Source organism: Myxocyprinus asiaticus, chromosome 10, assembly GCF_019703515.2.
Source record: "Myxocyprinus asiaticus isolate MX2 ecotype Aquarium Trade chromosome 10, UBuf_Myxa_2, whole genome shotgun sequence".
Taxonomy (NCBI): domain Eukaryota; kingdom Metazoa; phylum Chordata; class Actinopteri; order Cypriniformes; family Catostomidae; genus Myxocyprinus; species Myxocyprinus asiaticus.
Genome location: NC_059353.1, coordinates 6,786,700 through 6,813,034, shown reverse-complemented (window position 1 = coordinate 6,813,034; position 26,335 = coordinate 6,786,700). Strand labels below are relative to the sequence as shown.

Here is a 26,335-nt window from a genome sequence, read left to right as displayed (position 1 = left end):
GCAGTCTGTATTTCTCCTGAGGTTACCTGCGGGTTTTTCTTTGTATCCTGAACAATTCTTCTGGCAGTTGTAGCTGAAATCTTTCTTGGTCTACCTGACCTTGGCTTGGTATCAAGGGATCCCCAAATTTTCCACTTCTTAATAAGTGATTGAACAGTACTGACTGGCATTTTCAAGGCTTTGGATATATTTTTATATCCTTTTCCATCTTTATAAAGTTCCATTACCTTGTTACGCAGGTCTTTTGACAGTTCTTTTCTGCTCCCCATGGCTCAGTATCTAGCCTGCTCAGTGCATCCATGTGAGAGCTAACAAACTCATTGACTATTTATACACAGACACTAATTGCAATTTAAAAAGCCACAGGTGTGGGAAATTAACCTTTAATTGCCATTTAAACCTGTGTCTGTCACCTTGTGTGTCTGTAACAAGGCCAAACATTCAAGGGTATGTAAACTTTTGATCAGGGCCATTTGGGTGATTTCTGTTATCATTATGATTTAAAAAGGAGCCAAACAACTATGTGATAATAAATGGCTTCATATGATCACTATCCTTAAATAAAAAAATGTTTTTTTTGCATGATCAGTCATATTTTCAAAATCAATGCCAAAATTTCACAATTTCTGCCAGGGTATGCAAACTTTTAAACACTAGAGTATATGATATTATATTTATACAATATAATATTATATTTATATTTTATAAATATAATATATAAATAGTATTTTTAATATATTTAAATAATATATTTTTGCATTATAGTAATGAGAATGAGATATTTTTTACTTACAGTAATGAATTTTTATTATTATTATATTTATTTTACTTTTTTTGTGAGATTCAACCAGATATCATGATGCAAGGCAAAATACTTTGGGAATTTAACAGCATTGCATAAAAATAGTGCTCCATTCAGTTGGTTTCGTGGGATTTCATATTCGTTACTACAGTACAGTACACAAAATCCATGTTCAGGATCCATTTCCTTCCAGTGTTTCGCTTGTTACCACAACTTATGATGTCCAAGACCAGGTCCTGATCTGGGGTTTGTGAAACAATAAGTTTGTAGTGGAAGAAACCAAACAGTATGTTGTGGCAAGCATTTCTTAATTCGGGAGAGTAACTATACTATACTATACTATACAGTACATAGATCTAATGCTGACTGCCATTATGTAAACCAAATGGCTCGAAATAGCTTTAAATCTTAATGCTAATGCATTAATTTCTTACATCTGAATTGTCAACACTAACTTGTATCACCAACTTAAATGAATGCTTTATATTTTCAATTTTCCTGGTTGGAAGGAGAATTCAAAGACTATCACATTGTATTTTGAAATAGTTTTTGCCCATTTGGGTGTTGTTTACTGAATATTTCAAGGTGGTGAATGACATCAGGGGCTGTTTTATGTATCTATGGCTGCAACTTAAACAAGTAATATGATACAATCTGCACTTCCAGGTTCTGTTGGGTTAGTGGCCTCAAGGCAGTTTGTCATGACTATACTAAAGTCTCCTTCCATCAAGGAAAAGGAAAAGCCTTAAAGTCAGTTATATATCTGGATATAACCATGGTCATTCACTCACATCTGAGATTAATTAAAATAAATTTTTGCATATTCATCATAATAGCCTAAGTTTGTATTGTCTTTCCTGTTTTCTGCTCCTGTGTGTCCTGAAGTGGACTCTGCTTTATTTGATACTTCAGAATCAGAATCAGCTTTATTGCCAAGTATGCTTACACATACAAGGAATTTGTCTTGGTGACAGAAGCTTCCAGTGCCCAAACAATACAACAACAAGACAGAGATATTAATAATACAAAAATATAATAAAAATAAAAAGCGAATAGAAAATATAAGAATAAATAGAAATACACAATAAGACAATATATATATATATATATATATATATATATATATATATATATATATATATATATATATATATACACACACACACACACACATATGTACAAATACAAATCTGTGACTTGATTGCATTTTGAAAATTGTGTTGTGGTTGGTTTGAAAGGCTCATTGAGCTAAAACAAGTCTACATGCTCTTGGGAAAAAGAAAATACAAATTGATAAACGGTAAGGTTTAATTGCATGAGGAAATGTCTTCTCCAGAGATGAGCAATTACCTTTAATAAGATTCACCTGAACTTTCATTATTCAGTATTTGATTTAATGCACATGCATGGAACAAGCTATTGCATCACAGTGGGATGGGATATTTTCTTATTGTACAATTACATTATTTAGAATGTTTTACATTATTGAGAATGATTTCTTCTTTAGGGATTGTTTACTGTTATTGCCACTGTTGTTTAGATGACTCTGTAAAGCATTATGTAAGTTGATGAGGCTGTTTTGAATCTTCTTGTTTGTTCAACTCTCCTTTTGTCTGCCAGAGATTTATTGAGAATCCTGAAGCATGATTTCTGGAAGTGTTCAATTCAAATAAACTTGCTGCTAAAAATGTGCTGTCGCTGAGCTGGAAATTCATTGCATATAGTGTGTTTGGCACTTTTGCTGACTAGAGTATGTGTGTATATCTCACAAAATGGGTCAACATTTTGAGGGTCAACAGAACCATGGCCTAGTGGTTGGTGCAAATACTCTTGACACACTGAGCTATGCTACTAACGTGAGCGACATGAATTTGGGAGCACAGCAGTTGGGATCCAGAGGTAAAAATACTATTCATTTTCTCCAGAGAAAATTTTATTTTTTGTGATAATGTATAAACATTTCTTGACTGACCTATCTTGAGCTAGAGGTAAGCACAGGCATTAAAGAAATAGTTCACCCAAAAATGAAAATTCTCTCATCATTTATTCACCCTCATGCCATCCCAGATGTGTATGACTTTCAAACGAAGATTTTTAGAAGAATATTTCAGCTCTGTATGTTCAAACAATGCAAGTGAATGGGTACCGAAATTGATTGATCTGTTTCTCACCCACACCTATCATATCTCTTGTGAAGATATGGATTTAACCACTGGAGTCATATGGATTAATTTTACACTGCCTTTATGTGCTTTTTGGACCTTCAAAGTTTTGGCCACCATTCACTTACATTGTGAGGACCTACAGAGCTGAAATATTTTTCCAAAAATCTTAGTTTGTGTTCAGCAGATGGAAGAAAGTCATACAAATCTGGGATGGCATGAAGGTGAGTAAATGATGAGAGAATTTAAATTTTTAGGTGAACTATCCCTTTAAGTTGAACCCGAAACCGGCCTGTAACCTGAGACCGTGTGACCCGACTGGTACCATCAAATTTCAAGCCTCTACCAAACCAGAAATCTCTCACTCTCTTTATAACTTCTCCTGATTCATTCAAACCCACACCTGACCTTAACCCAAAATTATACTTGAAACTGAGCTGAACCCAGCCTGAAACACGACGGTTTGTTGGGTCCCACTGGGCTCGGGTCGGGTAGCGTGATTTCAACTTCATTAAAAAATAATAATAATAATAATAATAATTGCCAAATTCCCAGTGAAGAACTTGATGAAAATGATGTAATCAGGTCAGTCTTACACTCTTAAAAATTTAGTATGTGTGTATAGTTGATTTTATTTTTATGAATTTTTTTTGCAATAAAATTAAAATAATGTAATCAAGAACTTAAGAACAAGAACTTTGAAATTGTTTTTCACTAGTTTTACATAGTACCATTGTTTCTGATTTGATTATGTAATTCACAATGCTTCAACTTTAGTACACAGTGTTTCTGATTTTCAAATATTTTGAGTTGAATCAAATGTTATAATGTTGGGATTCATTTCGGAGGTGGTTGGTTTGGTTCATGGCTTAGAAATTTTAGAGAAAAAAAAAATAAATAATTCTCCACCCTGCTTCGTAGCAGCTACTGATCTATCAGTAGTAGCAGTCCTAATGGTGGACTCCAGATAGTCTCACGTAGCCAGACCTTTGACTAAAACAGCAAAGGTCTGGGATCTATAGCAGCTTCAATAAAGCACAACAGTCCGGAAGTAAAAATCCCATTCATTTTTTCCATAGATGAATTGGTTTTCAACGATAACTTATAAACCTTTAAAGACAGACCTACCGTGAGCTCAGAGGTTATTCATCGATGGTATATGCTACCGTTGAAGCCATCAGTCCCAGTTATTTCAACTTCATTGTTTAAAAATCGTGTTTGATAGCAGAGTTCATGGTAAACAACTATATTACCAATGGTACAGCAGAGAAAGATCCAGCAATCAGAGAACTGTAGCCAACCAAACCCTGCAAAACTTGCTTCAGAGCGAACGCCCACTCCAATGACTAACTCTGAATGACGTAATTGAGTCGGTGTCCCTTAAACTTCATATCTATTTGTGTATATCGGAATATTTTGCAATAAACTTAAAATATATTGTTTCTATACTTATAATCAACAACCTAAAATCAATAGTTTTATATATTCCCATCGTTTTTACACAATGGGATTATAGAACCCTCATGAAAGACAGTAAGTACACAGTCTTGTACCTTTGTCTTTTTGTCAGATTTTCAAATACTTTGTTTGTGATGTTGTGATTCACCTCGGACTTGGTTGGTTTGGTTCATGGCTTACAACACTTTTATGAAGGTGTAACAGGTTAAGGACGGGCAAGGAGGAGGTGGGAACCGGCTGAACAGTCAACATAAAGTTTAATCAGAAACTCAACATAAAACAAACAAACATAAGGACACACATGCAATGCGGCCACGTGCGTCTCTCTCTCTCTCTCTCTTGAACTGGCACCTCCGGCTCCCCTTTATCTCGCTCTCCCGCTGATTCAGTGCCGGCCGTGCACCATCACGGCCCGGTCACACCCTCTTTCTCGTCACACTGCTCCCCCACCCGATTCAGGCCAGGGCGCCACCTCTGTCAGCCGGTGGTCCACCCCGCCTCCTGTGAACCTGAGGGAGAGACGAGGGGAGGTGTGAGGAGAGGGAAAGAGCGAGCAGAGACAGAGAGACAGAGAGAGAGAGAGAGAGAGAGAGAGAGAGAGAGAGAGAGAGAAGAACTTGCTCGCCCTCTGGCGGACACCAGCTCGCTCCTCACCCTGCAGCGAGTCCTCTGGCCCCTGGCGGACGGAACCACTCCTCCCCTTCTTTGGCGGATGGCAGCGGTCTTGGATTTTCCCACCTCCTACTTGAAAACAATAGGTGTGTATTTGCATCTTGAAATGTTGAAATGGAGTTGAAATGAGAGCCGTCAAGCCAGACACTTTGTCCTTCCCGTCGTGTGCTGAACCTTCATCAGTCATAGATCGCACAATGTTTGCTTTCTTTATTGCAGACAAAGTGGAATTCAAATAGACAAATGCTTGAATATTACATATAATAATCAGAAACACTATTCATTTGAAAGGTTTATGTGCTGCGTAACACAGTGCCTGCTGTGTGTACAAGAAGAAAGTCCAATAAAAGCCTGTATTATTTTAATACCAATAAAGGAGTCAGTATTTTTAATAATTTTGAATGTTTTTATGAATAAACGTGATATTACTATTAAAAAAGAATTACAATATAACATGATATAAATATGATGTACTACGGATTTGTGAGAGATTAGCGAACTGGAGGAGTCAGAATAAACACCTTGGTAATGGCATACTACCATACTACTCTTATTTCTGCCATAGACTGACATAGTAGAAGTAGTAAGAGTAGTATGTGAAGTGCCATTGCGAACGCAGCCCAACAGGTCACCGTTGTCATGTTGTGAGTCTTGCTAATCATGAATAAGCTGTGTCTTTCAGAGCTTGTGCAGCTGCTTTGGAGAAACTGAAGTGGCTGAGCCAGATGGCTCTCGAAATGTTCTCGTGGTACTTTGATGGCATACGTCACGGTGACGCAGTGGTGGCACCATCTAAAGTTGGACAAAATTTCTAACTGACATACACTTCAAATTTCAGCCTCGATCGGCCTGTGCAGCGCTGTATAAATTCAACCACACTTAATGACTGAAACGTGCCTTGAGTCAGACATCCGGAAGCCAGGCTAGATCGATCCACGACCTCAGCAAGAAGCGGCATTTGAGGTAATTTCAAAGATGGCGGCTACCAACGATCATAAACCCTCATGCGAAATTCATGAGGGAAAATTCTTCACCATTGGCAGGCCATCGCTCAAAATTCACGATGGCGAGGATTCCCACTGAGGTGAATGTGAATTTCGCAGTGTGAAGGTAAATGTGACCACGCCTTTAAGGTCTTGCATCGCTCTACTAATGAGGTGATGAGTTGAGAAGGGTCTGCACTTGGATGACTTGAATCAGGTGTGTTTGACTTGGGGGAAGCGTTGAGAAATACTGCATTAAAATGTAGACAGATGCCACTTAACAGTGACCCCATGTGGTTAAACATATTTATGCACATTACAAACCAGTTTTCCACCAAGGTCTAATATGCCTGGAGAGTGCTGGACAGCTGCAGTTTATTCATCAGTGAGGACCACATGAGAACTTGTTTTAAGAAATCATTTAAAACCGTAAGTAGGAAAATTAAATAAAATGACATTTTTAATCATGACACAAGATATAAAATGTTCAACATGTTATTTTATTGCACAAACAGCTTAGACAAAATGTACTCTGATATTAAAACACATGGCCAAGAAATCCGGGAAAAGACAAGGGTAACTTTCATAATTTTCAGATTCTAATCTGTTAATACACTGTTTGTTTATTGTTTATTTTAAAGCTCTTCTTTTAGTGAAATTTAAGAGGCTTGTTGATGAAACCACTCAGGACTCATTCAGAGGGGCAAGCAAACTTCCTTTGGATCATTTGGATTTATAACACATTATAAAGCTCTTATGACATTTTATAAATGGTAGTGTCATTTGAGAAACATGTGAAAAAGCTCTGTTTGACAGGGCTGAGCGGTGGCATCTCACGGCAGTGTGCAGTGTTTATAAAAATAAAAGCCCTGCCAAGGCTATTTGATTATTTATTTAGGGTTAAATGCTTTACAAAAGTGCCACTGTAGTAAAGAAAGACATCTCTACCCTGTTAAATGGGACACACACACTGAGCCCGTTTACATGCACACCAATACGCCGATTACTCCCCAAAATCAGCTTAATAAAAAAAAATCAAAGAAAACTACATTTACATGAAATTTGAAATAATGAGTTTTTTCTCTGCTTTTGATGTTAAACCATGAAGAGGCATGTGCACAACAATTGCGTGCATTGGATAAGCAGGTAATGCGTTTACATGACCACACACGTTGTCGCCTTACTAAGCATAATCGATGTAAGAACGTGCATGTAAACGCGCTCACTGTAGCATTTTATAAGCGAGTTAAAGACATTGAATTAACCTGTTATTCCACATTTGTACTGTTGTATCTTTCTTTCACCTTCTACAGTAGTAGAATATATAAGTCTTCACAACTTCACAAAAGATGCACTGACAGGCCCGCTCCAGCTCTAAGATGTAAGGAGGGCGATCGGACCCTCCGGGTGGGCCGAACAGTTGAAGAGTGGGTGTGGTTGGAGCCAGACCTGTGCACTGATCGAGTTGAGATTTTCTGACAAGTTTAGTCTCATATTTCCTCAACACTGAATGCATACAAATCAAATGATGTAACAGTCACAGATAATGTTTTAGATCCAAGTTCAGGTCATCTCCGGCTTTTTGCATATGTTGTGTTAAAAAAATACTATTTATCGTGATGAATCTTCAGCAATCATACACTCAAAAATGTGCCATCATGTTTATATACAGGATGTACAGATGTGTGTGTGTGTGTGTGAAGCTGCAGCATGCCTTTAAAGAGCTGCTGACAGTCTTTGGTAGGAACACCAGGAGAGAGATTTAATAAAAATCAATGAAATTATCAAACAAATCCACTCAAACTAAAACCTCTGTCAGACAGGCAACATGTTCTAAGACGGCTGAATACACACATGATCAGGGCTTTAAAAGAGTAGCACACAACGCTGGAGCAACATCTCTGTTTTAAACCCTATATTTACAGGGTGAATTTTTTACAGATCTCGTTCAATGCATAAACTGAGGCACCTCTTAAAGAGTGAATCTCACAAAATCAATCAAGAACATGTCTACGGTGTCAAACTGATATCATCAGAGCATTTGAATTTGAAAAGATCACTGAATTCATGTGTGTAATTCAGTGTGACTGAAAATGTTAAATGTAAATTTAAAGGTTAATTTAAAATATTTCTAAATGTTTTGTGTGAATTCATCTTTAAATTCGGGTTGTAAAAAGTAATTATTCAAGCGGTCGTCTCAATATTCAGACTGCTAAATTCAGGTTGCAAAATTTTAGGATGACATCTGGGACAGCAAGGAAGGGCAAATATGAAAAAGAATCAGCACCATTTCTTTTTAATAACATTAAAAATGTTTTTTCAAGATCATGCATTTGGAGGCTTTTTCAAATTCAAACTCTGATGTTATCAATTTTACGACATTCATACCAGAGTCATATTTCAGCTCAAAATTAAAAGAAAAAAATAATTGAGCATAAAGAAATAACTTATTTCCCCCAGTTATCAATATAAAACTTTAGTTATATGAAATCTTACTCTCATTACTGTGCGAAAACATTACACAGCTCTGGAAAAAAAAAAAAAAAAGAGACCACTGCAAAATTATCAGTTTCTCTAGATTTACTATTTATAGGTACAGTATGTGTTTGAGTAAAATGAACATATTTGTTTTATTCTATAAAGTACTGACAACATTTCTCCCAAATTCCAAATAAAAATATTGTCATTTAGAGCATTTATTTGCAGAAAATGACAACTGGTCAAAATAATTCAGACCTCAAATAATGCAAAGAAAACAAGTTCATATTCATTTTTAAACAACACAATACTAATGTTTTAACTTAGGAAGAGTTCAGAAATCAATATTTGGTGGAATAACCCTGATTTTCAATCACAGCTTTCGTGCGTCTTCACATGATCTCCACCAGTCTTTCACATTGATGTTGGGTCACTTTATGCCACTCCTGGTGCAAAAATTCAAGCAGCTCGGCTTTGTTTGATGGCTTGTGGCCATCCATCTTCCGCTAGATCACATTCCAGATGTTTTCAATGAGGTTCAGGTCTGGAGATTGGGATGGCCATGACAGGGTCTTGATCCGGTGATCCTCCATCCATACATTGATTGACCTGGTTGTGTGGCATGGAGCACTGTCCTGCTGGAAAAACCAATCCTCAGAGTTGGGGGACATTGTCAGAGCATAAGAAAACAAGTTTTCTTCCAGGATAACCTTGTACGTGTCTCACATCCACTGTGAAATGTGGTGGAGGATCGGTGATGATCTGGGGGTGCTTCAGCAAGGCTGGAATCGGGCAGATTCGTCTTTGTGAAGGACGCATGAAGCAGGACAATGTTCCATATCACACAGACAGGTCAATCTGTGACCCAACATCAATGTGAAAGACTGGTGGAGATCATGTGAAGACGCATGAAAGCTGTGATTGAAAATCAGGGTTAATCCACCAAATATTGATTTCTGAACTCTTCCTAAGTTAAAACATTAGTATTGTTTTGTTTAAAAATGAATATGAACTTGTTTTCTTTGCATTAATCGAGGTCTGAAAACACTTTTTTGTTATTTTGACCAGTTGTCATTTTCATCAAATAAATGCTCTAAATGACAATATTATTATTTGGAATTTGGGAGAAATGTTGTCAGTAATTTATAGAATAAAACAAAATGTTAATTTTACTCAAACACATACTGTACCAATAAAGAGTAAATCTAGAGAAACTGATAATTTTGCAGTGGGCTCTTAATTTTTTTCCAGAGCTGTATATCATTTAAATTTGAAAGTACATTTATAAAGCACAACCGTTAAGTTACTTGATGTATTTATTTAATTCCTTAATTTTAATATATGCTGTTTTGTTTTTTGGAGATACATTTTCTTTATGCGATATATAATTTATTTATTTTTATTTTTTAATACAGTAATGAAAATTTGAATTTTTGCATTACAATTGGAGGGAAATGTGTTATATTATTAATAATGTCACAATGCAAAAAATCTTAATGGTCTTAATAATAAGTATCAACATTTTCTTTATGCAACAAATAATGTTTGTTTTTTCTTTTAATTTGAGACAAATTTAAACATAACCTGGATGTTTTTCTGTGAGAATCATAATACACATAGTTTATGAGAAACAGCTCGAAATAAAGGATAGAAAAGGCAAAAGTACAGTAAGGAAGAGAGGAGAAGAAAACAGACAGTAAACATTTAGAGTCACTCAGAATGAGGAGTATAGGACAGACAGACAGAAAGACAGACAGAAGGCACACTGCTTTTAAAAGCTGATTTCAGTCACTGCTAACATACTAAACACAACAGCAGCGGAAGACACAGAAGCATCCAGACACTTGATTATAAAAATCCTGCTACAACAAATGAACAATGGAAAGACCAGAGGGAAATGACATCATGCATTAATAATGAGGCATTCTGAGTAGTATGACAACTTTAAAATGAAAATGATGCAATTATTTACTCACCCTGTATGCTGTTATTTTTTTTACATAGAAAACAAAAGGAGAAAGGTTTGAACAATTGTTACACAGCTCTTGCCATTCAACAGTGTCTGTCCGGCTCCAAAAAAAAAAAAAAAAAAAAAAAAAGAAACAGTAAAAAAACATCATAAACAAATCAATAAAAATAGTCCAAATGATTTCTGCATTGTATTCCAAGTCTTCTGAAGCCATAGGATAGCTTTGTGTGAGGTTGACATTGACGGGCCATTTTTGACTCTGGACGTGGGCTGTGACCTTTGGCGAAAGTGAAGATTTGCATAATGATTCTTTTAAAATTTCTACTTTTGTGTTCCACTGACAAAATAACAGCATATGGGTTTATAATGACATTAAGGTGCATAAATAATGCATTAATTTTCATTTTTGGGTGAACTATTCCTTTAAAGGTGTCATTAATGCAAGAAGTCGGTGTTAAAGGGAAACAGAGGACTGGTTTATCATATTATCATATTACTGTGCACACACACTAAGATGAAAAAATAAGAATATGAAGTTTTAATCAATTATGATTAGATGATCATAGAAAACAGGAATCCAGAGTTTGGAGAAGAATTACAACAGGTTTCTGTTCCCAAAAATGTTCTTTGGGTCGATGTACTCCTTCACTGACTTCAGCATGCCGAGACCCACGACAGACACGCTCTCTTTCATCCATTCCTTCCGGAGTTTCCCCACTGAGAGAGAGAGAGAGAGAGAGAGAGAGAGAGAGAGAGAGAGAGAGAGAGAGAGAGAGAGACAGCAGGAAGTACATCAGTCTGGTGGATGATGAATGTTGTGGGGGTGGGTGGCTTGGCTGAAACGCTGAGATGTTTTGCTTGATGTGATTTATGGAGAGCAGTAGACTATCAAACTCATTATGCTGCCTGTGCTCCCAGTGGAGTAAAACTACAGCGCCACGTTTCTGCTCGCGCTCTGTGTGTGTCCTTTTCCACTCTAATCTACACTGTCTGTCTGTCCTTTTCATAACTAAATACCAACCAGCATACATCAATGTTAACTATATTATTAGTAAAGTAGAGAAAATTGCCTAACAAGCTATTAAACTACTACAAAACACAATTCATACATACAAAACATGCTTTCTTATATATATATATATTCTGTATATACACTGGCAGCCAAAAGTTTGGAATAATGTACAGATTTTGCTGTTTTGGAAGGAAATTGGTACTTTAATTCACCAAAGTGGCATTCAACTGATCACAAAGTATAGTCAGGACATCACTGATGTAAAAAACAGCACCACCACTATTTGAAAAAAGTCATTTTTGATCAAATCTAGACAGGCCCCATTTCCAGCAGCCATCACTCCAACACCTTATCCTTGAGTAATCATGCTAAATTGCTCATTTGATTCTAGAAAATCACTTGCCATTATATCAAAACACAGCTGAAAGCTATTTGGTTCATTAAATGAAGCTTAACATTGTCTTTGTGTTTGTTTTTGAGTTATAGATTGGCGTGTCACACACACATCTGTATATCCTGTATATAAACATGATGGCACATTTTTGAGTGTATGATTGCTGAAGATTCATCACGATAAATAGTATTTTTTTAACACAACATGTGCAAAAAGCCGGAGATGACCTGAACTTGGATCTAAAACATTATCTGTGACTGTTACATCATTTGATTTGTATGCATTCAGTGTTGAGGAAATATGAGACTAAACTTGTCAGAAAATCTCAACTCGATCAGTGCACAGGTCGATGGCAAAAAAGAAACAGCTTTCTCTAGAAACTCATTAGTCAATCATTGTTTTGAGGAATGAAGGTTATATAGTGCTTGAAATTGCCAAAAGACTGAAGATTTCATACAAAGGTGTACACTACAGTCTTCAAAGACAAAGGACAACTGGCTCTAACAAGGACAGAAAGAGATGTGGAAGGCCAGATGTACAACTAAACAAGAGGATAAGTACATCAGAGTCTCTAGTTTGAGAAATAGACACCTCACATGTCCTCTGCTGACAGCTTCATTGAATTCTACCCGCTCAACACCAGTTTCATGTACAACAGTAAAGAGAAGACTCAGGGATTCAGGCCTTATGGGAAGAATTGCAAAGGAAAAGCCACTTTTGAAACAGAACAACAAAATGAAAAGGTTAGAGTGGGCAAAATTGTTCACGTTATTAATGATCTGACTATACATTGTGATCAGTGGAATTCCACTTTGGTAAATAAAAGTACCAATTTCTTTCCATAAGAGCAAAATCTGTACATCATTCCAAACGTTTGGCTGCCAGTGTATATATACACTATATATATATATATATATATATATATATATATATATATATATATATATATATATATATATATATACACACACACACACACACACACACACACATGCACTACCGGTCAAAGGTTTTGTAACACTTACTCATTCTTTATTATAATTTTTTTTCTTCACATTTTAGAATAATAGTAAAGTCATCAAAACTATGGAATAACATAAATGGAACTATGGGAATTATGTTGTGACTAAACAAAATCCAAAATAAATCAAAACTGTGTTATATTTTAGCATCTTCAAAGTAGTCACCCTTTGCCTAGAATTTGCAGACATGTACTCTTGACATTTTCTCAACCAACTTCTTGAGGTATCACCCTGGGATGCTTTTTAAACAGTATTGAAGGAGTTCCCATCTATGTTGGGCACTTATTGGCTGCTTTTCTTTATTATTTGGTCCAAGTCATCAATTTCAAAAACTTTTTTTTTTTAAATAAATGTTAGTTTTATAATGAAATAAATTAATATGATGGCACAATTATATTTTTGTCTACAAAATGAATTTCAAACATTTAAGCATACGCCTTCAGATCAAAAGATTTTTAAGATCATGAGAAACTTTTCAGTCAAATGTTTCAAATCTTTTGACCGGTAGTGTATATATACGGTTGTCCAAGTCCAATTCTTTAAAAAATATATAGTTTAAAACATGTTAAGTTTGTAGAAATGTAAAATCTGTGTCAATGTTGGTTTCATACATTTTTGATAAAAATGTATAGCATTTTAATAAATGATTTAATTACTTAAAAAATATATATCAAGTGGTGTAACCATCATTTAAAAGGATTAAAAATACTTTCCTTGCTCCTTGAAAACACGTGTGTACATACATATACCATGAATTTTTGAATCACAAATAAAGATGTTTTCTTAAGGTTACTCCATTTGACCTGAACAAAATGCATGTATCAAATCTTTGTGTCCATAATGGTTTCATACATTCTTGATGAACATTTTTAGCATTTTCTACAAAAAATAAAATAATTTAATGACTTTAAAAATGTCAAGTGGTGCAACCATCAGTTAAATGGTATTAGAATACTTTCCTTTCTCTTTGAATACCTGCGAATGTACATAAAAATATCATACATTTTCCAGTTCCATTAGGGTTACTCCATTTGACCTGAACAAAACGCATGCATCAAGTCTGCAAAAATGTTATGTTTGTGTCCATGTTGGTTTCATATATTCTTGATAAACATTTATAGCATTTTCTAAAAAAAATAAATAATAATAATTAAATTAAATCATTTATGGACTTTAAAAATGTCAAATGGTGCAACCATCAATTAAATAGTATTAAAATACTTTCCTTTCTCTTTGAATACCCATGAGTGTACATAAAAATATAATACAATTTTCAGTTACAAATATCAAGAAGTTTTATTAGTTACTCCATTTGACCTGAACAAAATGTGCCTTTTCATAAAAATGTCAAAATATCACTTTTTTTTAATACTTCATGTACTTTATGAGGGTCTATAGGGGTCGGTTTAATGGTTTTTTTGGTCGCATGACAACAAAAAGGCTACCTGCACGTTGGTTACACCACCTGACTTTAATTTGGTGATTTGGAGAAAACTTTTTCAAATATTTATAATATTTTAAATCAGAATTGTTTTGCTGCTTATTTATTTAAATAATACAAAGTTATTCAAAAGAACGTATGCCAACATGTCTTTTTTAAAGAGTTTCAGCTTTAAATCACACTTTTATTTATGTTTTTTTTTTTTTTTTTTTTTACTTTCTCCGGACAGTTATACAACCCCCAGAAAAAATAAATCTAAATTATTTGAACTTAGAAAATGTTCATCATAGTAAATGTGTATTCAAGTAATTGTTTTGTGTGAATAGCATATTTAATGTCATTTTGAATAACTTAACAGATTCAGCCAAAAACATTTGTGTCGTGTCATTGACCCACATACAGTATTAGATATCATCAAAACAATAACATGTCCTTTATGGGTGTTTGGTTAATACTATACTACACAACACAGTGTGCAGTATCAATCATTAGTGTGAGCATCAGTTTGGGGAACCCTGATGTTACCTCTTTCTCTCAGTCCCTTACTCGCGCACTTAATATGATTGATAAGTGAACAGACGGCATTTCGTCACGTAATACGTTAGTGTTTCAGAAGGGGGTGGGGTTTAGGGCAAGGCCAGCTCGCTAGTGGCAACACCCCAAACCCAGACTCTGTCATACATATGCAAATAGGTCTTGCAGTGACTGAGCCAATCAATTTGCAAGAAAGAACAGACAGACGGCCCACCAATCACACAGCCAGCCAATCATGAGCGAGGCATATCGGCCCCTCCCCCAAACCCCCAGCGGTGTATTTGTGTCTACGCTGGGCGACAGACAGAAACAGAAGGTGGTATTGACTGCATCATTGCCTCCATCACGGAGATAATTTACACATCTATCATCTCGCCATCAGCCCATATTCTCGCTCTCTCTTTCCATCACTATCCTGTCACTATTCGTCTCGCGTAACCACATTTACACAGCTGAGACATGCAAAAACTGCAGCCAAAAGACAGTGAAAGACCACAGAACTAGAAGTTTGTATGTTTTGAAGTTAATCCCAGGTCTTCACCTGCATAAACACACATGCTGGTCTTCCTCCTGCGCTATCCTCAGGTGTGTATTTGTACACAAACACACATGCTGAGCTCTGGGACTGTGTTTCAGAGTAACTTGTTTGAGCATGTCTGCATGGTGCCAAACAAACCAACTTTAAAAACAAGAATCATGCTGTGAAGTCCAACAAGGATTCTTATAATCAGGGTCACGGCACCAACTAAGTGTTGAACCTTGCGCTTTGTGTTTGGACAGATATGAGTAAACTACATCACTAAACTAATGTGTTGGAGTGACAGGAGTTGTGAATACTGCTGGGAGGTTTGATTCATCTGAATGAATTTCAACTTTCTTTCTTTTGTTATATGAAGGTTTCATTTAAACTGACTTGGAAACTTTTTACCAGGCCTTCATCATTTATTTTTTGAACTTTCAAATGCCTTTTATGTACAGATTTGACTGTTTTAGTTTTTTTTCAAAAGTTAGTGTACTTGTTAATCAAGTGGACAAAAGTGTCAGTGAAGAGCATGCTTGAGATGAAATATGAAATAAAGTGATGTTTGAAGAAAACAAACAAAAATCACGGTAATTTTCACTTGTGAGCAGACTACTTTTATTGTGTCATTTCCGATCAAGCTGTAATTTTTCCAAATTATGCAAAACTATGAAAATATTAATTGTGTGTATTTAACATACATACAATGTCAGCTATGAAAGTAGCCCTAGCACTAGGATTTCAATTTCTTTTTTTTAAATGTCATTTCCAGCACAGAATTCTATTAAACACGTTACAGAATTGGAGATGTGCTGGAAATCACACTGTGGTGAGAATATTTAAGGTAAAAATGACAAATCAACTGTGGTGCATGGACATACACTGTTGGACATTGTTAGTAGACAAGTTTAACAAACTAGTGAAAGTGTGAATTATTTAATTTGTTTTAACAAGGTGCCCGAAGTTGAAGAAACACCCAGCAGAGTGCTAAAACTACACTCTTGCATTGGGTCTTCAAATTTTGCAATCAATATTTCTCAATATTTCCAATCAGTTTAAGCAAATAATTCAAAAGAGACTCTGTGCTGCTTTAGTGCCTTTATATCTCTTTCTTTCTCTAAACGCTTCAGGATGATGGTGCTCATCTCTTTTTTCTTTTTCTAGAGCACCAAGTCTATTTTAGCCGTTTCTCTAAAACCAAAAAGGGAAACTCTGTGTTGGTTTAGTTTACTTAGATGTATGTATATGTGGCCATTGTGTAACAAAGAAGATGTGTGCGTTTCACTGTATTCACAGCTCTGACCCGCAGTAAATACAGGTTAGTAAAGTGTGCGGTTCTTGATACACACACACACACACACACTTCATTTGTCATGCCGTGATTGTGTGTAGACAAAAGGGCCTGTCAGCAGGCAGATAGTACCGCAGTACTGTTATTAATCACAATTACAGAGAACTCCCCCACCACACACACACACACACACACACACACACACACACACACACATTCAGCATGGCTTTGTGCTTTCCCGGAAACTCTCTCTATTTTAGTTAATGGTCAGGAAAGTGTGTAACAGGGATTAGTCTCCATGGTCAACTAATCAACTTGTCGTCCAATAACTGACTAGTCAATCAATAAGGTCTCTTTATAACTATGTACATATTTTTATATATATATGTATTATACACTGTATATATGTGTCATTCTTTAACTTAAGGCCCTTTTAGCACTGTGGACTTCTAGAAAGTAAAGTCTCATTAAAATCTTTTCACACTTTTTTTTCCTACTAAAAATGTCCAACAGTGTATGAACATGCATCACAGGAGATTTGTCTGTTTTGCAATTTTTTTTTTCAGAAAGTCATTAAAATTCCCACCACTGTCGTTGTCGTTTTTGAAATGGCCGACTCCTTAATCTTGCTAAGGCTAATTTCATAGCTAACATATGTATCCTAAATACACACAAAATAGATATAGTAATTTTAAATATTTTCACACTTTTTGCATAATTTGGCAAAATTACAGCTTGATTGGAAATGACACAATAAAAATAGTCTGCTCACAAGTGAAATTTACCTTGATTTTTGTTTGTTTTCTTGAAACATCACTTGTCTCATATTTCATCTCAAGCGTGCTCTTCTCTGACACTTTTGTACACTATTTTTTTTTTTTTTTTTTAAAAGGGGACAAATTGTTTGGTGTTGGAAATAACTCCACAACCGTGGGAAAGTTGTCATTTTTGAAAAATTAATAGAAATCATTTTCATACAATAAATACTGAAATGGTTTATTTCACTCTTTGTTAAGATGATCATACTTTTAAACATGTAACATATTTTATAATTGATTTTCATAGTTTAATATTGAATGTCTGTGTCAGGGATGAGACTAAAACAGTCATATCTGTACATAAAAGGCATTTGAAAAGTACCAAATATACACCGATCAGCCACAACATTAAAACCACCTGCCTAATATTGTGCAGGTCCTCCTCGTGCCGCCAAAACAGCGCCAACCTGCATCACAGAATAGCATTCTGAGATGATATTATCCGAGTTACTTTGTCAGTTTGAACCAGTCTGGCCATTCTCTGTTGACCTCTCTCATCAACAAGACGTTTCCATCTGCAGAACTGACGCTCACTGGATGTTTTTTTTGTTTTTGGCACCATTCGGAGTAAATTCTAGAGACTGTTGTGCGTGAAAATCCCAAGAGATCAGCAGTTACAGAAATACTCAAACCAGCCCATCTGGCACCAACAATCATCCATGTGATTATCTAATCAGCCAATCGTGTGGCAGAAGTGCAGTGCATAAAATCATTCATATACGGGTCAGGAGCTTCAGTTAATGTTCACATCAACCATCAGAATGGGGAAAAAAATGTATCTCAGTGATTTGGAGTGTGGCATGATTGTTGGTGCCAGATGGGCTGGTTTGTGTATTTCTGTAACTGCTGATCTACTGGGATTTTCACACACAACAGTCTCTAGAATTTACTCAGAATGGTGTCAAAAACAAAAAAACATCCAGTGAGTATCAGTTCTGTGGATGGAAATGTCTTGTTGATGAGAGAGGTCAACGGAGAATGACCAGACTGGTTTGAACTGACAAAGTCTACGGTAACTCAGATAACCGCTCTTTACAATTGTGGTGAGAAGAATAGCATTTCAGAATGCTATTTTGAGATGCGGGTTGGCGCTGTTTTGGCACGAGGGGGACCTACACAATATTAGGCAGGTGATTTTAATGTTGTGGTTGATCGGTGTAAATGATGAAGGCCTGGTAAAAAGTTTCCAATTTTGTTTTAATGAGACCTTCATATAACAAAAAGAAATACGTTGAAATCTGTTTGTTTTAATAAAAATAAATCCCTGGGACATGAAACTGCCTGAAGTTGAAGAAACACCCAGATAGGTTTACACAGTAAGAACCCTCTTTAAAAGGTTGCATCTTTAAATTTAACCCCTTTAAAGCTGCGTTGGGTCTTGTGCTACTTAAGTGCCCAACCATGAGCTTTGCGTTTTTTAGAAGGCTTCAAATTAAAAATAGTCCAACTTTTAAAAACGCGTTGTGGAGGTGGGGGCATGGTCGAGCGCTGATTTGTGAATGGAGAGCGAGATCGGGAGATGAGAGCGGTAAGGAGTCACATCTGTGGCTGATTTCTCTAACAGCTGTTTTGTGTTTGCAGTGAGAGCGGAGGAGGATAAGAAGGGCAATCCAGACCGCCGGAGGAGAGAGAGAGAGAGAGAGAGAGAGAGACATGCAACAGAATTGATCTGTGTGTATATGTTGTGCTGAAAAGCAAACCAGTTTTGACATTACAAAGTGTGTTAAAAATAAAGACTTACATTGACATTTACCCAGCCCTCACTTCCTCCTTCAAGAGAGTAAGAGAACTGGTCACACGTGTCTCGAGACCCCATGATTCTGTTTTAGTGCGTTGTGCTATGTCTAGCTGTTTTTGAAAATGTAAATGTCCTGCATCAGGTAAACACAAAACCAGCCTAAAAATATATTTTTTTATTAAAATCTTTAAAATATCTAGTTTTGCCAATCCTAATTTGTAAATATCAGCTCGCCATTTCCTCTTTCTCACTTTAACATTCTTGTAACACTCGACCTCTCTGGCAAAACATGCACAAAGAGTCTGAGTGTGTTTTAATGTGTGTGTGTGTGTGTGTGTGATTAATGAGTCTGGTGAAGTTTAGCAAGCAGCAGTTGGATGGTAATGTAGATAAGTCATGTGTTTCAGACTTAATAAACCAGGACAAACCACTGACCCAAACTCAAGCTCAGCTCTACAGTTCTCAGTCTAGAGGCCGAGTGTAAATGTTTTTGAACATAGAGGTCAGAGTTAGGGACTATCCTCATTTATTTAATATGATTATAATTTACCTCCATGGTGGTGAGACAGGCTTCCTCCATTGGCTAGAATCTCCTCCCGGGCTGCATGCTATTTAGGAGAATAAAATAACATAAAATACTGGCAAAGTATTCTCTATATCCACTTTAATTAAAATAAAATAAAATAGATTTAACACCCACCTACAAACCTACAACTTAAAGGGACAGATCATTTCAGTCATCATTTGCTCTACCTCATGTCATCCTAAACCTGTATGACTTTCTGTCATTCTTGGAACACAATATAATTGTGCAGGTGCTGTGAAGCTCCGAAAATGACAAAAGCACTTTAAAGTATCATAAAAGTAGTCCACGTGACTTGTGCACTACATTCTAAGTCTTTAGCATTGCAGGAAAAAAACAAAATTAAAGTTGTTACATTTATGGTGCTTTTTTGGCACTCAATAGCCCCAGTCCCCATTACTTTTATTATACGGGAAGCAGCAGCCTGAACATTCTGCAAAATATTCACTTAAACACAACATGAGTAGTCAAGAAATAGCTTGTTCTGATCATTTACTTTGAATATTGAGGAACAATGTGCTGGTTTAAAGATGCAGTGTTAATTTTTAACTCGATTACGTACCTCCACTTGTTCATAGACGTGGACTGGATCACTCAGACCTCGGTAATTAAAGGCAAAATAGAAGTACACACAAGCACCTGCGTCATACGTCTGCGTAACTCTAGAATGAAAAAAGATGAAAATTCAAGTTACGCTGCCCACAAGTCCTCCTGGAAATTTCAGAAGCCTTACTTACAATCTGATGCACATTCTGGTTTTGGACACATTGTGTTATAATTTGCTAGTTTTTAAAGTAACTGGATACATGTACTCAAACCAAAATCTATGCATCTACAAATCAACATTTAATACAAATGTATGGGTTCCCTAGAATTGAAAATAATATCTTAACCTTTCTTGCTTCTAAACAGATAAACGGCATACCGTTAAGGGATATAACGGTATGATAACTGTTTTCATGGTATGATAACCATCACAAAAATACCCCAGTATTTCGCTATAACGGTATTACAGGTGGAGTAAGCGATTCCTGAGATAGACTGTTGATATTTGAGCTCAACACACCCCTCCCTTCAGTGCTCCTTCAGAAGCTCCGCCCACCAAATTCATGCATGCTGGAATAGTGTTGTGTGGATCGGTCCAATCCACTTTGTTTATTTTCCCATTTACAGAGCCAGGGCTGTGTACAAACACCGGATTTTCTTTCAGCGCACACACAGAACGGACAGCTAGCGGACCGTGAAGAGATATTTGCAGAATTTGACAAAAAGTGTATTGGATTAAAATGACTTCCTCCACCTTTAAGGTGCATTGATAATATTAATAGCAGTTTATTATTTATTTATAGCTAAATTTAGACAAAAAAAATAAATAAAAATAAATTCCCTATTGCTATTTAATTGAATAGCATACTGTCAAACATAATTTTTTAATTCTTATTTTAAGATATATTCAATTGAATTGAGCAAACTAATAATAATAGTAATAATAATAATAATAATTTGTAATAATTACTGCCCAGGTTAACAGTTCAGAAATGCATTTGATTCAGTAATTGGGAAATGTAGACATTATTTAAATACCCCTGGTACATACTGTATTTTCACCAACATTTATCTCTACAAATTCCATGGGATGATGCTCGCAAAGATGTTGCTTCAGGTTTGAATTGTTTTCAGCAGGCACTTTTTTGCAACAAACTTTACAAACTGGGTGATTAAGAAACATTGATGGTGCCTCGTGAGTTTTTAACACACCCAAAGTATTCCCACACCGCCAACTTCAACCATTTCATTGGGGGAGCTAAAGGTTCAGGCTCCGACTTGTCTGAGTGCTAGTCTGAGTGTCGCCTTTACAATGGAGTGACAGATGAATGTAAAATGAGGAAGTCGTAATTAAGAGATTTATTTTATCATGTTGTTTATATGATGCTGTGTAAATGTAGACGATTCTGTCTTAATTGAACTTCGGATTTTAGAAAAGTTCCGAAAAAAAAAAAAACTGACATTATATTCATGCAATACCATGAATGAGAACATGTATGAAAACCTACTGTTTAAAAACCTAGGTATACCGTGAAACCATTGCATCCCTAATTGGATCTTTTGCCCACAGAAAGAAAGAAAAACAAAGAGAAAGAAATTGTCATGCATTCCAGTGTCTGTCTTTGTGCCCCTTGACTTTGAGACAGAGAGAGTTTCAGGGCTGTGAGTTTGTGTTATCTAGTTCTGCAAAGGTTAAATGGGCACAATCAATCATGTGACACAGCAGGAGGACAGGAAATGAATGACTGAGAAACACGCTTCAGACTTGATCTGCCTTCGTTTCACTGCGTGTGTCACACTGAAGGTGAGATCAGAGTGAACATGTGAAAACCTTTACTTAAATAGAGTGGCCCCCAAAAACTATTTGGCCACTTAAGAATGTCTGAATGTCATTGCATTGGATAACATGTCAAACAATCTGTTGCAATGACAACTGCAAACAACTGATGCTAGAGTTTTTCTCAGAATTTGAGCCACTTTTGCTATGACATTTAGTAACAGTGATTTTTAGTGGATGGTTGTGTCCGAAACTGATCACAGCTGCCTTGCACCTCCCTGACAAGTCAGTCACTGACGGACAGTGTTTAACTCCTAAGATTATCTTACTGGTCACGTCACGTCATGTCATGTCTAGTGAACTACAAATTAATATATTTATGTTGGCTTGATGAAGCCAACATACTGTTAAAGCCAATTCACACTGCCCCAATAAACTCCAACACCAACATTCTAAAGTTGGCTGTTGGATTTAGAATGTTGAGAAGCACAACTGTCATTGTCAAACTGCCCCAACAAACACCAACAGTTGTGAAAACACTGACCCAACAAAACCCAACAAATGTGTTAGTTGTAGTTTGTTGTGGCAGTGTGAATTTGCCTTTATTCTACAAACTTAGTTTAGGGTTTTTCAAAATCCCTAAACAAAGACAAAATTTCTAACATTAACTCCTCAAAGAGCTTTCAAGCTACATCCATCAAACCTGGTGCAGACCTTCACACTGTTCTAGAATAGTGTGCTATGTCTTTTCTAACTGATCGGACTTACGGTTTTCGCACAGCAGACAATCAAAAATCGTAAAAATCCTGTAGACTTACATTGACGGAATGTTCAAACAGGCCAATGAAATTCTCGATAATTCAATCTCTGTCAAAAAAATTTAAATGTAAACAAACCCACACAAGGGAACGAAGTCCCTTTGGTAGGGAATGTATGAGGTAAATTTTAGGAGAGTTATAATGATGTTGAGAGAATAGAAAATAGATTTTACAGGTGTACTTTTAGTCTATAATCCTTTATTTTACTCATATATTATTATAATTATACATATTATATCCTCTACACCCATGTACTGAGGTATTTCAACTTGGGAATTAACATTACTTGCATTTGAACATCATATTTCGAGCAAATTGGTGTCATTTTATTTAGACAAATGATGTTCATTTCCGTTGAAGCAAAGAATTGTGGGTTGTGAGTGCCCCTGAAAGAATACACCTCTTGCATCCTACAAATTCCCGTGAAAGAAGGTCGCATTTAAAGGTCGCATTCGGAGTGTCCTACTCACTTTTCTGAAATGAGACATATGCGGCTGACAAATGCGACCTCCGGATGACGCAGCCTTCCAAATGAGACACAGCCTATCTATGTGACAGTCCCTCTGACTAGCTAGCTGCTGGTTTGTCTTACCATAATGTCTGTGTAACCATCAGTCTTCAAACTTTTAACACTCAGACAAGGCTTTGTCAAGCCAACATCAAAGTTTGTGTTGACATATTTTATCTATCTAGTTAATAACTACTCTGCTTATTTCTTAGTAGAAATGGAATCATGAGTTGAAAAAAATAAATAAATGACATTAATTCTTTAATTAATTAGCCTACTTTTTTCAACTGCTCCATCAGCGGTCATATTTATAATTTCAACTAACCACCAAATCACATTTCCAGGATTGGTGGATATCATAGTCAGTAAAGAGTACATTTATGCTGCCATCAAAAACCAACCATATGAAGGCATCTTAGTAGCAGGGAAATTATGCAAACATTGGATTCAGACATTGTCTTGTGGTGAAATCTTTTCCTTAAAAAGTTTTACGTTTTTTTTTTTTTTTTTTTTAGGTAAATGGCATTTTTGAAATGTTGTTCTCTAATATAAGGACATTTATAAAATTATAAGTGTAGTGTCAAAATACTTTTTAGTGTCACTGTAAATTGAAGTCACATCATTACGTCAAACAGACTTTAATATTTCAGAAAACAAGTTACAGGTGACAGAGACAGACAGGCCAGTGTAAGTATATTTGTTTGTGTGTGTGTGTGTGTGTGTGTGTGTGTGTGTGTGTGTGTGTGTGTGTGTGTGTGTGTGTGTACCTGCATGTGGACAGTGGAGGAAACTGTACTCCTCTCTCTTTACACTCCAACACAATCCTCTCCTTCACGTTCCTACACAAGTCCAAAACCCTGAGAGAGAGAAAAATGAATAATATAACATTTTATTATATTAATATTACATAATAACACTGTGTAACATTTTATTGATTTTTTTTCCTGGGTAGTAAGTGTTATTTCCTAATTGCTTATGCCTCAAAAGTATAGAAAATTGCTATTATTCCCCACAAACTTTGCTTTTGTGACCAGGACAGTGATATTTTGAAATGTACCTATTTCCAATGAGAAAACGGGCGAATTTGTGTCTTTTCGTTCACATAAAGTCAGAAAAAAACAACATATGAATCCAAATTAACATGTATTTATACTAAAGTAATACAAAAATGACTACAAAAGATTTAGAAGTGAGTAGTTTTTCGAGATTTACGATTATAATGTAAATCACTTTCACGAATCAGCCCCCAAATGAAGTCTCCCATCATGTTCTCGTTATACTGTTCTTGGTAGCGCCGTTCAAAGTCCAGTATTTCCTGATGGAAGCGCTGGCCTTGCTCCGAGTACGCTCCCATGTTCTCCTTGAATTTATCAAGGTGAGCATCAAAGATATGGACTTTGAGGGATTTCAGAGGTGGAGCTGAGGAGAGAAACCCATACTACCCCAACCAAAAAGACCTCAACGACTTGATTAGAGATCTTGGTCTCACCAAGTCCAATACCAAGCTTTTGAAGTCTAAGCTCAAGCAGTGGAACTTGTTGGATGAAAGTGTGCAAGTCGCAGATCAGAGGAAGCGTCACCAACCTTTTTCCAGCTTCTTCACCTGTCAAGATGGGCTCTGCTTCTGCCACAATGTGACCAGTCTGTTCATTGACAGCTCATCCAGGAGCCTCAAAGCCGTGCTGCTCCATAATGGTAACAAGAACCGAGTTCTCTGTGGGGAGGAACAACGTCAAGTGGGAGCCACTGGTGGACCCCCGGAAGGTGCTGATGCCACCACTGCCCATCAAATTGGGCCTTATGAAACAATTTGTCAGAGCACTAAATAAGGAGTCGGCAGACTTCAAGCCTACAAGTACCTTCAAGACTTCTTCCCTAAGCTGTCTGAGGCAAAGGTCAAAGCCGGTGTCTTCGTCGGACCACAGATAAAGAAGGATTTTGGATTCATATGTTGTTTTTTTCTGACTTTATGTGAACGTAAAGACACAAATTCGCCCGTTTTCTCATTGGAAATAGGTACATTTCAAAATATCACTGTCCTGGTCACAAAAGCAAAGTTTGTGGGGAATTATAGCCATTTTCTATACTTTTGAGGCATAAGCAATTAGGAAATAACACTTACTACCCAGGAACAAAAATTGTGTTACATAGTGTAATCAAAACTATGAAATGACACTAAATAAAATTTTCGTTTTGTACAGAAATTTATTTCGACAAAAACTATGTCTACAATCGAATCTAATTTCAAATTATTCTGATATATAGGCTTACTTTAGTATAAGTCTATAGATCAAAAGGTTTTAAAGATCATGAGAAGCATATGGTACATTAAGAAAAGTGTGTCTAAACTTCGACTGTTAGTGTAAGTGTGATCCAGCTCTTGAAATGATCTGTGTTAAGTCAAAGGGCCAAAATGCCCGGTTCACTTCAAGAAGGATGAAAGTTTTTATCTCTTTGTGTATGTCCAAGGTCTTCTGCAAACTTTTTGTCCTTTTAACTTTCCCACCCCCACTAAAGCACTCAGAAAGAGACAACAAAACCATCAAAGACAACGTGGGTCGGGTGGGGGGGTACAGAGAGAGGACACACAGTGTAGTGGGCAGACAGAAAGAAATGTTGCAAACTACCCACAGTCTGAGCTCTCACCTGTCCCAAGGCACAGATGTCTCAAACGACTCGCCGATCACATAGTAATCCATTCCCAAATCCTGCAAACACATAGGTGTTACATTCATGGACTGAAATTTACAGTGTATTTAGGAAATGTAGTATGCATCGATAAGACTCAAAGAATGAGCTAGATAACCTT

The 26,335-nt window shown here is 36.3% G+C and overlaps 1 protein-coding gene across 1 annotated transcript in view; it reads right to left on the bottom strand.

Annotated features, from left to right (window-relative positions):
• Positions 1-9,723: 9,723 nt before the first annotated feature.
• The window catches only part of LOC127447415 (alkyldihydroxyacetonephosphate synthase, peroxisomal-like), a 72,924-nt gene continuing 56,312 nt past the window's right edge, over positions 9,724-26,335 (bottom strand). The window contains exons 16-20 of the mRNA XM_051709288.1: positions 26,173-26,234; positions 24,294-24,383; positions 20,440-20,539; positions 19,845-19,902; positions 9,724-11,241 (exon numbers count right to left, since the gene is read on the bottom strand). Coding sequence (XP_051565248.1) covers positions 11,120-11,241; positions 19,845-19,902; positions 20,440-20,539; positions 24,294-24,383; positions 26,173-26,234 — 432 coding nt within the window. The 3' untranslated portion in view covers positions 9,724-11,119. The remainder of the gene's footprint in view (positions 11,242-19,844; positions 19,903-20,439; positions 20,540-24,293; positions 24,384-26,172; positions 26,235-26,335) is intronic.